This window comes from Microtus ochrogaster, chromosome 26 (assembly GCF_000317375.1).
Source record: "Microtus ochrogaster isolate Prairie Vole_2 chromosome 26, MicOch1.0, whole genome shotgun sequence".
Lineage (NCBI taxonomy): Eukaryota > Metazoa > Chordata > Mammalia > Rodentia > Cricetidae > Microtus > Microtus ochrogaster.
Genome location: NC_022025.1, coordinates 10528646 through 10542017, shown reverse-complemented (window position 1 = coordinate 10542017; position 13372 = coordinate 10528646). Strand labels below are relative to the sequence as shown.

The following is a 13372-nucleotide window of genomic DNA, read 5'->3' as shown; positions in this document are numbered from 1 at the left end:
AGCAGTTACCTCTGCTTCTGTCTGGACCACAAAGCTGGGTGTCAACAGATATCTAGATGCTAGGAGTACTTCATGGTTTACACTTTTGCAGAGGTTCATGCTTTCAACTAGCTCTTGATGATTCAAAGTTTCTTGAACCCAGGGCTTTAAGTAACTCCTGATCAAGCAATGTTTCTGAAACTTTTCCATGTCCTTACATTATAGCACACAGAGTACCTGTCCTATGATCGTGTGCCACACTGTTAGATGCACACGTTCTTAAAGATTCTTTCTTAAACAAGTCTAAGAAGTGTGAAGCAGGAACAGAGTTTATCAGGAGCAAAGGTCTCTGGGTTATCACACCGCTACGCAATCCTACTTGTGAGACCTTTAGTCTCCCAGGCGACAACTGGAGAACGACCAAACACGGGTGAAGGACCACTTCTGCTACTTATATTGGAAACTACTGCTTTCACTGTAGATCATATTTGAAATATTAGAAAAGTCAAGAGCGGCTGGACCTTTTCTTCACTGTTACCTGGAAGGAGGGTGAAAGATCAGGTTTTATCTCATCTCCGGGGTCTTATTTCTGCCGCGCCAGCTGGGTCCCTCTGCTGTGATTGCTGCCTCACAGATAGGATTCTTGGTTTACAGCAGGTAATCCTCACAAGTTCTTGGGTTGGTTGAAATGCTGTGTTTCCGGAAAAGTCTCAGCTTTACAAAAATGTCAGGAGTGAGGCTAGGCAGAGGGAAGCCCCGCAGGTTACAGAGGGTGCATTGTTGTCAGGAAGGATTCTGTACCGTTTGTTCTCCTCCATCTTTGTGAAATATGGCTGTATGAGGTGTTGTCAAAGCGGTCTCTGTGTGTCTTGGTTTTCTCCCGGTTCTGTTGACATCTGTGTTCCTCTTGGCCATGGACATTTTGATAAGAAACAAAACTGTTCTGAGGACAAATCCACAGTAGACAGCACGCTAAGGAAGGTGAAAGACCCTCATAAAACTGTCACTGGACCCAGCTTCCTCCTCAAATATTGATAAAACATGACACAGCTTTAATAATTTTGTTGCAGCAGAATCGAATGATTCCGTAAATTGTTTTCTGTCAAAGTTGCATGATAAACACAGAAAACAGGCTCTCACAAATTAAACTGACTACATGATGTACATATTAACAATAATACCTTATTTAAAAGAATTGACAAGGATCCATACATAGGAAAAAAAATGAATGGCACTACAATTGGTTATGTAAAAGACTCTTTAAGAAGAACAAAAGGAAAGCCTAATGCTAAATCTATACACAAGTAAAATATGTATGTACTCAAGTTCATTAACCATATTCTACCAAACGTCATTAGTGATTAAATTATAAGTCAAATATACTTTTAAAAGTTTATTGAATATTTTCACAAACTTAAATGCCAGAAAAGTGGAATTTTCTTTAACACGTACAACTACATTTAAAAATATAGGAGTACTAATTTTGTGATAATGCGTTGTTCCTCTGCTTTCTCGTTTTGACAGGTAGCTTCCAAATGCTTTGAAGTTTGATTCTCTCTGAGCCCCACCAGCCTATTTCTTGCAAATAGCCACTGCCGTTTGTTCATGAATAAGGTATGTTCCCGTTGCCTTGATGCTTTGGCAGACAACGAATATCAGGCCAGCCACATTTGGGTTTCGGGAGGATCCCTGGCAGGATGTTTACAGTTCTGTTTGGGTGCAGAATGTAGATAGGAGAGGGAGATGGTAAAGGAGCACCCTACGGTAGGGTGGTAGGGAGCTGGAGAACGGGAATAAGTACACATGGTTCTGCTTAGATAAGATAATAATATGTTAATCAGCCAGGGAGGAAATTACAAAACAGAAGAATTAGAAAGGGAGGTGGGGAAAGCAGTCTCTTTGATAGTCTCTGCCTCTAGTGGGATTTTAGGAGCAGGAGAGGGGAGAAGGACATAGAAAACCAGCTTGGTGAGCCAAGCAAAAAATATTTGTTTCTCGTTAATGGGCAGAATTATCTGTTCTGGTGGCATGCTTTCTTTGTACTTTGATCTTTTTGTGCTGCTACGTAAGCTCCTGCTTTATGACATTGTCCCAGTGGCAGAATCAGTAATCATACCTGGCCGTTGCTGAGAACCGAGTGCTCCACCGCGATTCTTCACCTGCACGAGGAAAATGGGCTGCAATCGGAACTGTGGGCTCATCACCGGAGCTGTCATTGGAGCAGTCCTGGCTATATTTGGGGGCGTTCTCATGCCTGTAGGAGACATGCTTATTGAGAAGACCATCAAAAAGGTACAGGCGACTGAGAAAACCTTCTGGGCCTTTGCTTGTTCTATTATGTCTCTGTGGATGTTGTTCTGGATGCTGGTTTTTGTGTTACCTGGCCATTTTGTGCATTGGGTAGGAAGGTGATGATATCCACTACAGCCCACATGATGAAGTATGCCTTGTGAAACATCACAACGGAATGCAAAATTAACCTCCCGAAACCCTTATGAGTATAGTGTAAATTGGACATGAATGTATTTCTAAGTTTAAGTATAGAAAATTTTGATAAAACTTCAGGTAACAGTTATATGATTTAGTAGAAATAATTATCTTAATGTTTGGAGAGTGCACTGTCATGCTTTTGAATAGAAATAGTATATTTTTTAAGAATATTATCATAATAGAAGTTGCATTTTCATTAACAATGAGAAAATGTATGTATCTATGTGGGTGTCCATGTTAAAAAGTTTTTATTATTGAATTAGGACCCCCGGAAAACTCCTCTTTTAAATAGGGAGAATAGTCATTACTAATACATAGAATCAGTGTGTACTCACATGAGGATCTGGTTCTCTCGAAAGTTCAGGGAAAATGTTATTATATAGGGCACATCTTGTCATACATCAATAAGTTGGAGTTTTAGCTCAGATTGGAATGATTTAAGAAGATGGATATATTCATCATCATCTCTCACCCTAGTTTGTTTTACTTAGGTTCACATTCAAAGGAAGTTTAATGAATTGAAGATTTCCCATGTATAACATGGGGAAGCCCATCTACTGTCATCCTGCAGGATAGCTGGAAATTCAAGTGGTGCAAGCAGTTTGAAAATAGTGGTCACAAATGAAATAAAGCTGTCTCCATCATAGTGAAAGGCGGGGAAAGGACTGTTGTACCTGTCCTGCCCAGAGGTACCCGTGTTCAGTTGAGAAACTGTCAACTAACGGTGGCCAAGAGCCATAGCCAGGAGCATTGACCTCAGTTCCTAGACTGGTTTGATCCTAGCAACCTAGATAGACAGTAACTGTACTGCAGCAAGGAGAGCCAGACAAATTAATGTTAATTTCCACTGGAATTTCAATTACTACCAAGACCTTTAGTCTCTCATCCATCCATTCTTTAATTTTTGGCACTGTGGCAATCCTTGAGATATCAGCAAATTTCATGTCTATTCATAGGAGCATTGGCTTAATGGAATTAACGTAAAAATGAACTTCAATTATTGTTATTCACAAACAGATGTTACTACTATGGGATTTTGCTTTCTTGTCATTACAAATGCTAAATCTGTAAGGTGAAAGATTCTCTCCCACTGAGTTCCTTTACTGCCATCTCAGTATGCAGAGTGTTGAAAGTAAAAATTCCTACACGCCCCCGCCACACACAGTTGCTTGATAACTAATCGATGATCATCTCTTCTTACATTTCTCCAGCTGTTTACATTTAATAAAATGCATGCTATATTTTACAAGTATTGAAATATACATGCTATGTACAAATTATACGTAATGGTTTTGTTGAAACATGGCCCCTTCAATGGCCTCTCCAGTTTTGCTTGGTAGTATCACTGATGTAGAATTACAAAGAAGGGTGTGGGTGGGAGAGAAGACAGAACTGCCGCTGCTCTGGCTCTTTCTCTTTGGTCCTTGTGGTTTCAACCTGGATCATTGCAGAGCATCACCTGTGTCAACACACGGACCAGAACTTTCTTGTGAACAAAAAGTCACAATCTCCCAGGAAACAGCATTATAGGCTAACATGGACAAGGGCTGAATAGTTAATCTTTTCTTTATGTAGCGCAATTAAATCACATAACCTTTCCTGAGTGATACATGAAAGCTAGCAGCATTTTATATTAAATCTCTAATAACTTGCGCAGAGATCACAAAGAAAACGTATGAAAAGAGAGTTTTATTTTATTTTTAGAATGAATAATTGGGAGCGAGCAAAAGAAAACTTTTTCTCAACCAGTGTAAGAAATATCTAAGAAAAATGTGTGTCTTGTGAAAGAAAATGGACAAAGCTTTGAAAATATAGGGCTAAATTACGTATGATATTAAAAATAAATGTTATGTAGGAAGAAAAATAAATTATTGATGCAGACTGAAGAAGACACAATGAAATTTTATTTGATTTTGAAGAAGTATTTAATATGAAAAGCCTGTAGAGGATTGTGTTGCAATTTTCAAAAGGACTGATTAACAGCAAGGGAAAGCTGCGGGATGCAGCTAAGTGCACTTAAGAAGGAACAGGTCAAGGTCTCTGTGGAATGCAAGCTAGGAAGGCTAGGAAATCAAGTAGTGGACAGCTCTGGGAAACAGTGCCTGCAGACACAACAGGCACAGGCACACATGACCTCACAGAGACTGGCAGCGTCAGAAGACTGCAAAGCCTCAAAACAGACAAAACCGCAGCCCAGAGAGGAGAGAATGGACACAAAGTCCCATCCCTTACCCAAAAGCTCTTTACAATTGATTTCTGCTGGGGAAGAAAATAAAAACCACTCTTCTCCAATGGAGTTCACCGAGTCTTTAAACTACACACCAGGATAGGTTCCATGCCAACAAGTAGTTGGCCAAGACAAAATGGACTCAGTGTTTCATTGTGCACTTTTTGCTTGGTTTGGTTTGGTTTAGGTTTTCTGCTTGGTTTGTCTTATTGTTTTTATTTTGTTTCAATTTTCACTTTTTACAGAGAGAGAGAGAGAGGGAGAGAGAGAGAGAGAGAGAGAGAGAGAGAGAGAGAGAGAATATGAAGTTGAATCCATAGGGTGGGGGATAGGAGGAAAGGCTCTGAGAGAAGTTGGAATTAGGGGAGAGAAAACAATCAAAATATATTGTATAATATTAAAAGATAGAGAATATCGCAGGATTACTAGAATAATAAGAGAGTTGGGGATAATGCAATATATTTAGATTTGTGACATTTTAAACACTATGAAAGAAAGTAACTAATTGGTGATGTAAAAAACAGTTGGTATATTATTTTCAGAATAATATAAGAAACACAAATGACTAAGAGTATTACTAAGAGCTTCCCATACAAAATTGATTTAACTTTCATAAATAAACATGTGGATATATATATATATATATATATATATATATATATAATTTGATCTATTTTTAAAATCTTCTAAATCAACATTCTATCTTAAGTAGTAGATAGGAAAAATTAGAGACTAAGTGATATAACCTTGAATACTATGACCCGCCGGGCGGTGGTGGCGCACGCCTTTAATCCCAGCACTCGGGAGGCAGAGGCAGGCGGATCTCTGTGAGTTCGAGACCAGCCTGGTCTACAGAGCTAGTTCCAGGACAGGCTCCAAAGCCACAGAGAAACCCTGTCTCGAAAAACCAAAAAAAAAAAAAATACTATGACCCTAGAATAAATGTGTTTGGGAATTGATAACATGAAATCTTCAAAAGAACAAGGATTGTGGGACAGAACCTCTACACAAGTGAGATTAAAATTACTTTTATAGAAATGTCTTTATTTACAGGCTCATTATATTGCCAAAGGACTAAAATAGTAATGCTTTATAAAAATTGGTGGAGTCCTAGATACATTATTATTTTCAATAGGAGGACTAATTCAGGAGAGAGAGGAATAAATGTGACATTCCATAGCATGCCCACCTAATTTGTTGATGGAAATAGATACCCAAAGAGGTGAAACGCACAGAAGTTTTATAAGTGGCTTGATGTGAACATCAGTCTGTATTCAAAGGTCAGAGTTCTAATAGATTTGATGATTGCTGCGAGGTTACCGATAAAACTAAACAAACACATTGCCTTCTAGGGCTGAGTGTCCAGAGTAGCAGGATTGCTTACTACAGACTTTTGCATAGTCAAAAGCAAGGAGAAACAGAAAAGGAAAAGAAGCTGGGTTTTATGAAGAAACAGGAATAGGGAGTATAATTTCTTAGAAGTTAAGAGGAAATCAGATATAAAGGGAAGCTGAAATGAAATGTTTTTTGGCTGATGAACACTGACTAAGCAGTGGCTAGGGACTGTGCAGACAGCTCTCTTGGTGATGTATTTGCCAAGCAGTCATGAGAACCTGAGCTCAATGCTCAAACCCTTTTAAAATCCCTACCATGGTAGCTTGTACTTATGATCTCAGCCATGGAAAGACAGAGCCAGATGTCTGGGGAGTTCTGGCCAGCAGTCTGGCCTGAGCTCCAGGTCAAAGAATGATTTCACCTCACAAAAGAGTGGAGGGCTCCTGAAGACTGAAAATTGAGATTGATTTCAGGATACCACATGCCAGAGCTCACTATTGTGAAATGAGAGATGTATGTGTAATCTTTCACAAAAGGAGATGGGGTAATATAGTACCCAGGGTCAAAAGGAGATTGCACAAAGCAGGGAATGGAGGGAGAATGGAATCCACCAGGATGATTTATTAAACTGATAAATTTTGGACAATAGTCTATATTTGCATAATATATGGTTGTAGTATTCCTGGAAATTATGGAATAATTCACATCTTTTCATGGTACATAAAAACCCAGTAAAAATGTCTTAAACTACTTTATGTGTAAGGATTATTCTCCTATATAATGGCATGAGATTAAGTAACAGTAGAATAACTAAGTTAAAATAACAGCATACATACCACACATACCTCCCTAGAACTATAAACAATGGCTCACAATCAATGATTTAGAAACAGAATTCAGCAAATGTGAGTTTCTTTTCCTTTTCATGGTCAATATCATATAGTTCACTTTTCAACTGGGATGAAATCTCTCATTCTAGCTTCTTACATAAATTCTGAAAGGCTAATTTTTGAACCCCTGAAATATTAAATCTTAATGCCTTAATATACATCAATACATTTTATTCCATATTAAATTGATTATATCCTAATACTAAAGCCATTTGTTCTTTTTAGCATAACTGTCACCAATAATCTATTGAATTCTCTTTAACTTTGTAGATATAGCACATATATATTAGAAATTTTATTAGTTTATGTTAGTTGTGTGCATAGTAATGAGTTTCTTTATGATATTTTCCTACATACGTAGAATGTATTTTGATCATAGTAACCCCTTATGGTCTTGTTTGTCCCCTCTCAATGATATCTTTTCTCAAACACTATTCCTACCTAATTTTTTTCATTACTAGTGATAAGATGAGTTCAATTTGTGTTGTTCACATGAGGACAGGTGGGATTCAATGACCCCCCTCCCATTCCCAATGAAATTCTGTGGGTCCATCCTTGGACACAGAATATTCAGCCTTTAAGACGTCTGCTGAGCTCTTGAGTAAAGCATCCATTCCGTGGCTGGGAGAGAGCATGTCACCATGCTCCTTCCCTTCCTCTAGTTCCTACATGCCTTCAGCCCCTTCTTCATGGATGTGTCTGAGATTTCCAGGGAGCAGTGTGACAGAGATGCCTCGTTCAAGGCTGAGCCAGCACTGAGCGCTCACTCGCACTTGCTGCTTTCACCAGTCATGAATCTCTGCAATAACCAGCACCCACTGCAAAAACAAGCTTCTCTGGACAAAGCACTGCTTGATGCTCGTCTGTGAGCATGGAGGTGAATATTAAGAAGACAGTGGAAGGGTGCAAGTTCACTCAGCAAAACAAAAACGGTTGTTAGTGCCTACGACTTGCCCAGCCATGAGCATTTGACCAGATTTACTGTAGGAGAACAGAATTCCCTCCTGGGGCGTGGAGCTTCAAATCTGCACAGAATGAGGCTGGTCACTCCCACCACGGCCATCATACAGCTGAACATGCTGTCCTGCTTAGAACAGTACAGGGTCGATGGGAAGTAGGGTGACAAAGACAACCATCTGACTTTGAAGGAAGACGTAAAAATCATCACTGATGAAGAAACAAAAAAAGAAATGTCATGTAGTATTGTAACTGTCACATGACGGCATTAGGCAGTGAATAGCTGACCGCAGACTTTGAGCGGTGGCATGGGAAGGAATGATGGGGAGTTTTGCTCTAGCAAGTGAGTCTGTCTCCACAGGACCAGCAGTGAACTCTTGCCGGGTGGCTTCTGTGTGTTCATGCCGTTCAGCCCACACTTCTTAGCTGCTATAATTTCTGAGGTGAAGACAAACCATGTTCAAATGTCATCCATATGTTTTGCTTCTGAATGGACTTAGTTCATACAGCTCAACATATCTCATCTTTACCTTATGAGGAAACTAAGATATAAATAACTGAAATAATCCATCTGGATCCACACAGATTTCTAGTATCTAGTTTCTAGTACGGTGTCTAGTTTCACTGTGTACTGAGTGTTCTAACCATGATTCTGTTTTCATGGGCTCTTTGGGCATTAAGGCATTTTCTTTAAATTCTTGTGCTTCCTCTACTCCAATACAGAAAAATTAAGTTATCTTAATTATTACTTTGACAGTCATGTGAGTGTGACACATACTTTCCTGGCGTTGCCATTCCATTACAAGAATACTCACCCACATAACTATCAAAGTTAGTGTGTACATCTCTGTCTTTGAATGACAGCTCTCTTTCTACCCCGCCTCCCAGCCACAGTCCAGTGGCTGCTCTGTTCACAGAACAAAACAACATGTACACTCAGAAACCATTTCAAGTTCAGAAGAGTAGAGTGACTTATTTTCACTAAAGACGGAAATGAATCTGTACTTTTAGTTATACAAGATCACCAACAGCTGTTATGTTGGGCCTTATAAATTTATGACCTGCTGATGTTTGTGTGTGTGAGGGTGTTCTTTTGTCATAGTCTTCTGACATAGTTGAATCAATACGGATTTTAGCTTTGACATTCACAAACACGTTTATCTTAAGAAAAGCAAGTATTCTTTGTTTTGTAAGTCTGCCCTAATACTGGGCTAGTGTGGAAGTCTACATTTTGGCAGCATATCTTGCTTTCAAGGATACTTTAACGGAAAAGCACTGGAAATCCGAACATCGTGAGCCGCGCACCTGCCCACACCACTACCGAGCAGCCCTCATTCAAGTGTGCTGGGGGCACACCACTACAGTTTCAAACCCATCCTAGCCTGCTGCCTCCTTCTGCTCTCTGAACTCCCGTTATCCTCTGCATGAAGCAATATGATTCCCAAAGACATGAAACTTGTTTTCACATCCACCATCTTTGAGCAGAACATGACCAGGGTGTGTGTGTGTGTGTGTGTGTGTGTGTGTGTGTGTGTGTGTGTGTGTGAGTGACAGGGAAATTTAGTAACAGTATGAAGCAAGAGAGGACTGGCAGAAGGGTCAGTGATGCCGAATTTCCTCAGCCACTGTGATACTGCTTGCCTGGGCTGCACTTGCGCCAGCCCCCTGCTTCCTCAGAGGTTCAACCTCAAATGCACGCTACTGCTTCTTACCTTTTCCGGACCCCGTCATTCAGTGAACTGATATTTCCAGGCGAGGAAAGAAAAGTGGGTTATGTTGTCCCTGTGTTCATCGATTCCAGTAGGCGAAATTTCGTGAAATATGTTCCTTCCTTTTCCCCTTACACACTCTTGGACCTAGGCATTCTTTTCAAATCACTTACCTGGAATTTCTACCAGCTACAAACTCTCTTTGTATGCACTAGTTACTATGACTTTGCGGACTTCCTGTTCAGAGAGTGACTACCCTGGACAGCAGCTGGGCTAGCATCTATGGTAACTCTTACTGAGCAGACAATGACACGGGCCCTCAAGGGCTTTGTGGCTTTCCACTTGGTCTCAAATCTAAACAGGAGGCAACTCGTAACAGTCTCAGTTCCTTTGCTGTATATTTTCTTCTTGTGTATTTCCACCACAACTCATATACCTGATTTCTAATGTGCATCATGCCACACACAGACCGACAGACAGACAGGCCTGCATGCATGCATGCATACACACACACACACACAAACACACACACACACACACACACATTATTCCTCCTTCATCTTGTTCTTTTCTTTGAAAATTAGTAGTACAATGATAACTGAAGCAGTTATATCTTTTGGAAACAGAATCAGGCATTCCTGCAAACATATTGTGGTTTCCAGCAGTCATGTTGAATGGGATTCCAAAGAGGAAAATTTATACTTATGTAATTCATCATGAGCATTTATGGTCTCCATTTAACAAAGATTAGTCCCAATCCCTTGAGTTGCCCAACTTGGGAAGAAGGATGGGTTTTGGCGCTGTTGCTGTGTAAAACTCCCAATAATACTTAAGTTTTCTCTGAACATTTGTCCTTGGTGTCTCACCAACATTGCTCCTCAAGGTTAGAAGGCTATACCTGGCAAAACGTCTTCGGTGTGATAATTTTTAGAATTAGCTTAATTTCCTGTTTTGTTGACTAAGGAAATGTTGCCACAGATTCACTTGAAAGCTTCCTTTAGAAAGCAACAAGGATGGCTCTGCCATTCTCACACAGATTCTCTGTATAAACTTTAACCAAGAGAGGGTGCTTTGTGGGGAAAACATTCCTGCTTTAAGTGTGTGACCAAGTTACACAAGTTCTCACAAGCTGTTCCTGTTGTTCTAAGTATGACAAGGTCTTAGAAGTGTCTGTGTTCATTGCAGAGAAACAACCCAAACTTGTTTTGTTTTCCACAGGAAGTTGTCCTTGAAGAAGGAACAATTGCTTACAAAAACTGGGTAAAAACAGGCACCACCGTGTACAGACAGTTTTGGATCTTTGATGTGCAAAATCCAGATGACGTGGCAATGAACAGTGACAAAATCAAAGTGAAACAGAGAGGTCCTTACACATACAGGTGAGCAAGTTCTTGAGACTGAGTAGTGTTCTCACCTCATTTCTGAGAATTTTCCTCCCAAGGAGCTCCATTGTGTCGAAATGCATTTGCTTTCTTGCCATTAGCTTACTTTTTACCTTACCTGTAATGGATCTTTTATCTATAGGTTTAACAACTCCTAGTGTTGCTATACATATATGGCATTCAGATGTTACCAGATTTTAATTGTGCAGAAAAGAAGTATAGAATTTATTATCAACTTTAAGCTATGAAATAACTGTCCTCAACAACTCACAGATGTTTTGTTTGACATTTTTGCCATGTTCCTAACTTCATAGTAAGCATGTTGAAAGTTTTAAGTATACAAGATGAACATCGTAAAATGAAATAAGAATTTTACAGCTGTGATTGCCAAGGCATGGCTCTCGGCTGGAAACAATGTCAATAACACCAACCTCTACGCCAAGGGAGTCAAAGACTCTGCTTGTAGGTTTTAAACTCGTCTGTGTGTTTCAGATACAGACTCTACTTTGAGAACTACAAGCTAAAATGATTTTGCATAATGGTAGTTCCTGTAAGTGCTGAGGTCATCTAGGTGTTGAGATTTACATAGCAATTTAAACCTATTTTCTCACTATCTTAAGTGTTCTAATGGTTGGTTTACTAAGAATATAAATAGAATCTTAAATGAATGAGTCTAGGAGAGATAATCAGTCAGAAACTATCACTGTATGAAGAAGAAAACAGACAGTCAAAAGGGAAGATATTTGTCCACATTCACAGATATAGGGACTGATAATCATTATTCTGTATACATGTTCTTCTATTAAAATCATAGATCCTCTTCTTTTTAACTCTCAAAGCTGTCAAAGGCACTGAAAAAACTACCCTAGCTGTGAATTAGGAATAACTTTATTTTCCCATGAGAACACTGTTGAGTATTTTGTATCATTCTTCATGCGTTTATGTGATTTCTTCTCAAAGAGAAGCACAACTACTTATGTGTTCTAGGAGACCGCCAGTTAGTTCCCGGCTGATCAGCCCCGAAATAATCACACAGAAACCATATTATTTGCAATATTGATTGGGCAATAGCTTATGCGTATTTCTGACTAACTCTTATATCCTAACCTAGCCCATCTTCATTAATCTGTGTATCACCATGTGGCTGTGGCTTGCTGGGTAAAGTTCTGTCCTGACTGTCTCTCTCCAGAGCTGCATGGCTACTCACTGACTGTGCCTTCTTTCTCCCAGCATTTAGTTTAGTTTTCCCTGCCTAGCAAAGTTATGCCTTGCTATGGGCCAAAACAGTTTCTTAATTTGTTAACCAATAAAAGCAACACAAATACAGAAGGACTTTCCATGCCACTTATATAACATGATTAAATTATATCCACATTATTGTATTCCTAATTATCTTTATAATCTACAGTTGTAGTTCCTAAGCATTTTGTACATTATGTCATTGTCCACTTTTTTAATGCCTTTTAAAGCACGTTTCTGGATTAACAGTTGACACTCTAAATTATGAAGACAAAGCAGTAGTTGTTGTGAAGGTCATGCCTACTATACCAACATGGGCTAACATGCTTTAATAGTTTTCTCTTTAGTGAAAATATCACCAATTGGTATAGGATGTGTTGCTTTCATTGGTTGAATAAAGAGACTACCTTGGCCTTTTGATAGGGTAGAAACTTAGGTAGGTGGGAAAGACAAAACTGGATGCTGGGAAGAAGAGCAGAGTCAAGCAGACGCCACGCTTCTCCTGCCCAAAATAGATATTAAGTAGACTCATGCCAGTAAGTCATGACCTCATAGTGAACACAGATTTAATAGAAATGGGTTAATCAAGATGTGAGAGTTAGCCAATAAGAGGCTAGAGCTAATGGGCCAGGCAGTAATTTAATTAATACAATTTCTGTGTCGTTATTTTGGGGTTAACCTAACCAGTAGGTGGGATGCAGCCCATCCTCCTTACTACAAACAATTCACAATTTGACCAAAGAAGACTGTTTTTATAACTGCAAAGAAAATATTTTTATATTATAGTACTTATTAGGAAACTATGAATATCTAATTTCTAAAAAAATGTGATGATATCTATGTTTGTATGTATGGTATCTAAGTTTGTATCTATGAAATCTATAATCCACGATAAGACACTAGAAATAAAGTCTAAAATATATGCCTAAAATGACCAAGTATGAGAAGAGAATAGATAATAGAATTTAAGAAATTTTCATATCTTTTTTGTTGTTGTTGTTTAGGGATAATGATTCTCTGTTTGGGGTTTTTGTTTAAATTTTTATTTGTTTAGTAATAATGATTTTCACCTTTAAGGATTTTGTGTGTCTACGAAGAAGTGTAATCATAGCAATTAAGTCTAGTTATATTCTCCTAGAAAGCATGTATGTGTCTATCCTATAG

At 39.0% G+C, this 13372-nt stretch overlaps 1 protein-coding gene across 7 annotated transcripts in view; it reads left to right on the top strand.

Annotated features, from left to right (window-relative positions):
• Cd36 (CD36 molecule) overlaps positions 1-13372 on the top strand; it is a 77984-nt gene that overhangs the window by 47944 nt on the left and 16668 nt on the right. For 6 of the 7 annotated variants that reach the window (XM_013350449.2, XM_005358341.1, XM_013350448.1 and 3 more), the window contains 3 exons: positions 1504-1593; positions 2075-2271; positions 10806-10966. In XM_013350449.2, the coding sequence (XP_013205903.1) occupies positions 2152-2271; positions 10806-10966 (281 nt within the window). In that variant the 5' untranslated portion in view covers positions 1504-1593; positions 2075-2151. Of the gene's footprint in view, positions 1-1503; positions 1594-2035; positions 2272-10803; positions 10967-13372 lie in introns of those variants that run through there. The other variant, XM_013350450.1, reaches the window with a different exon arrangement.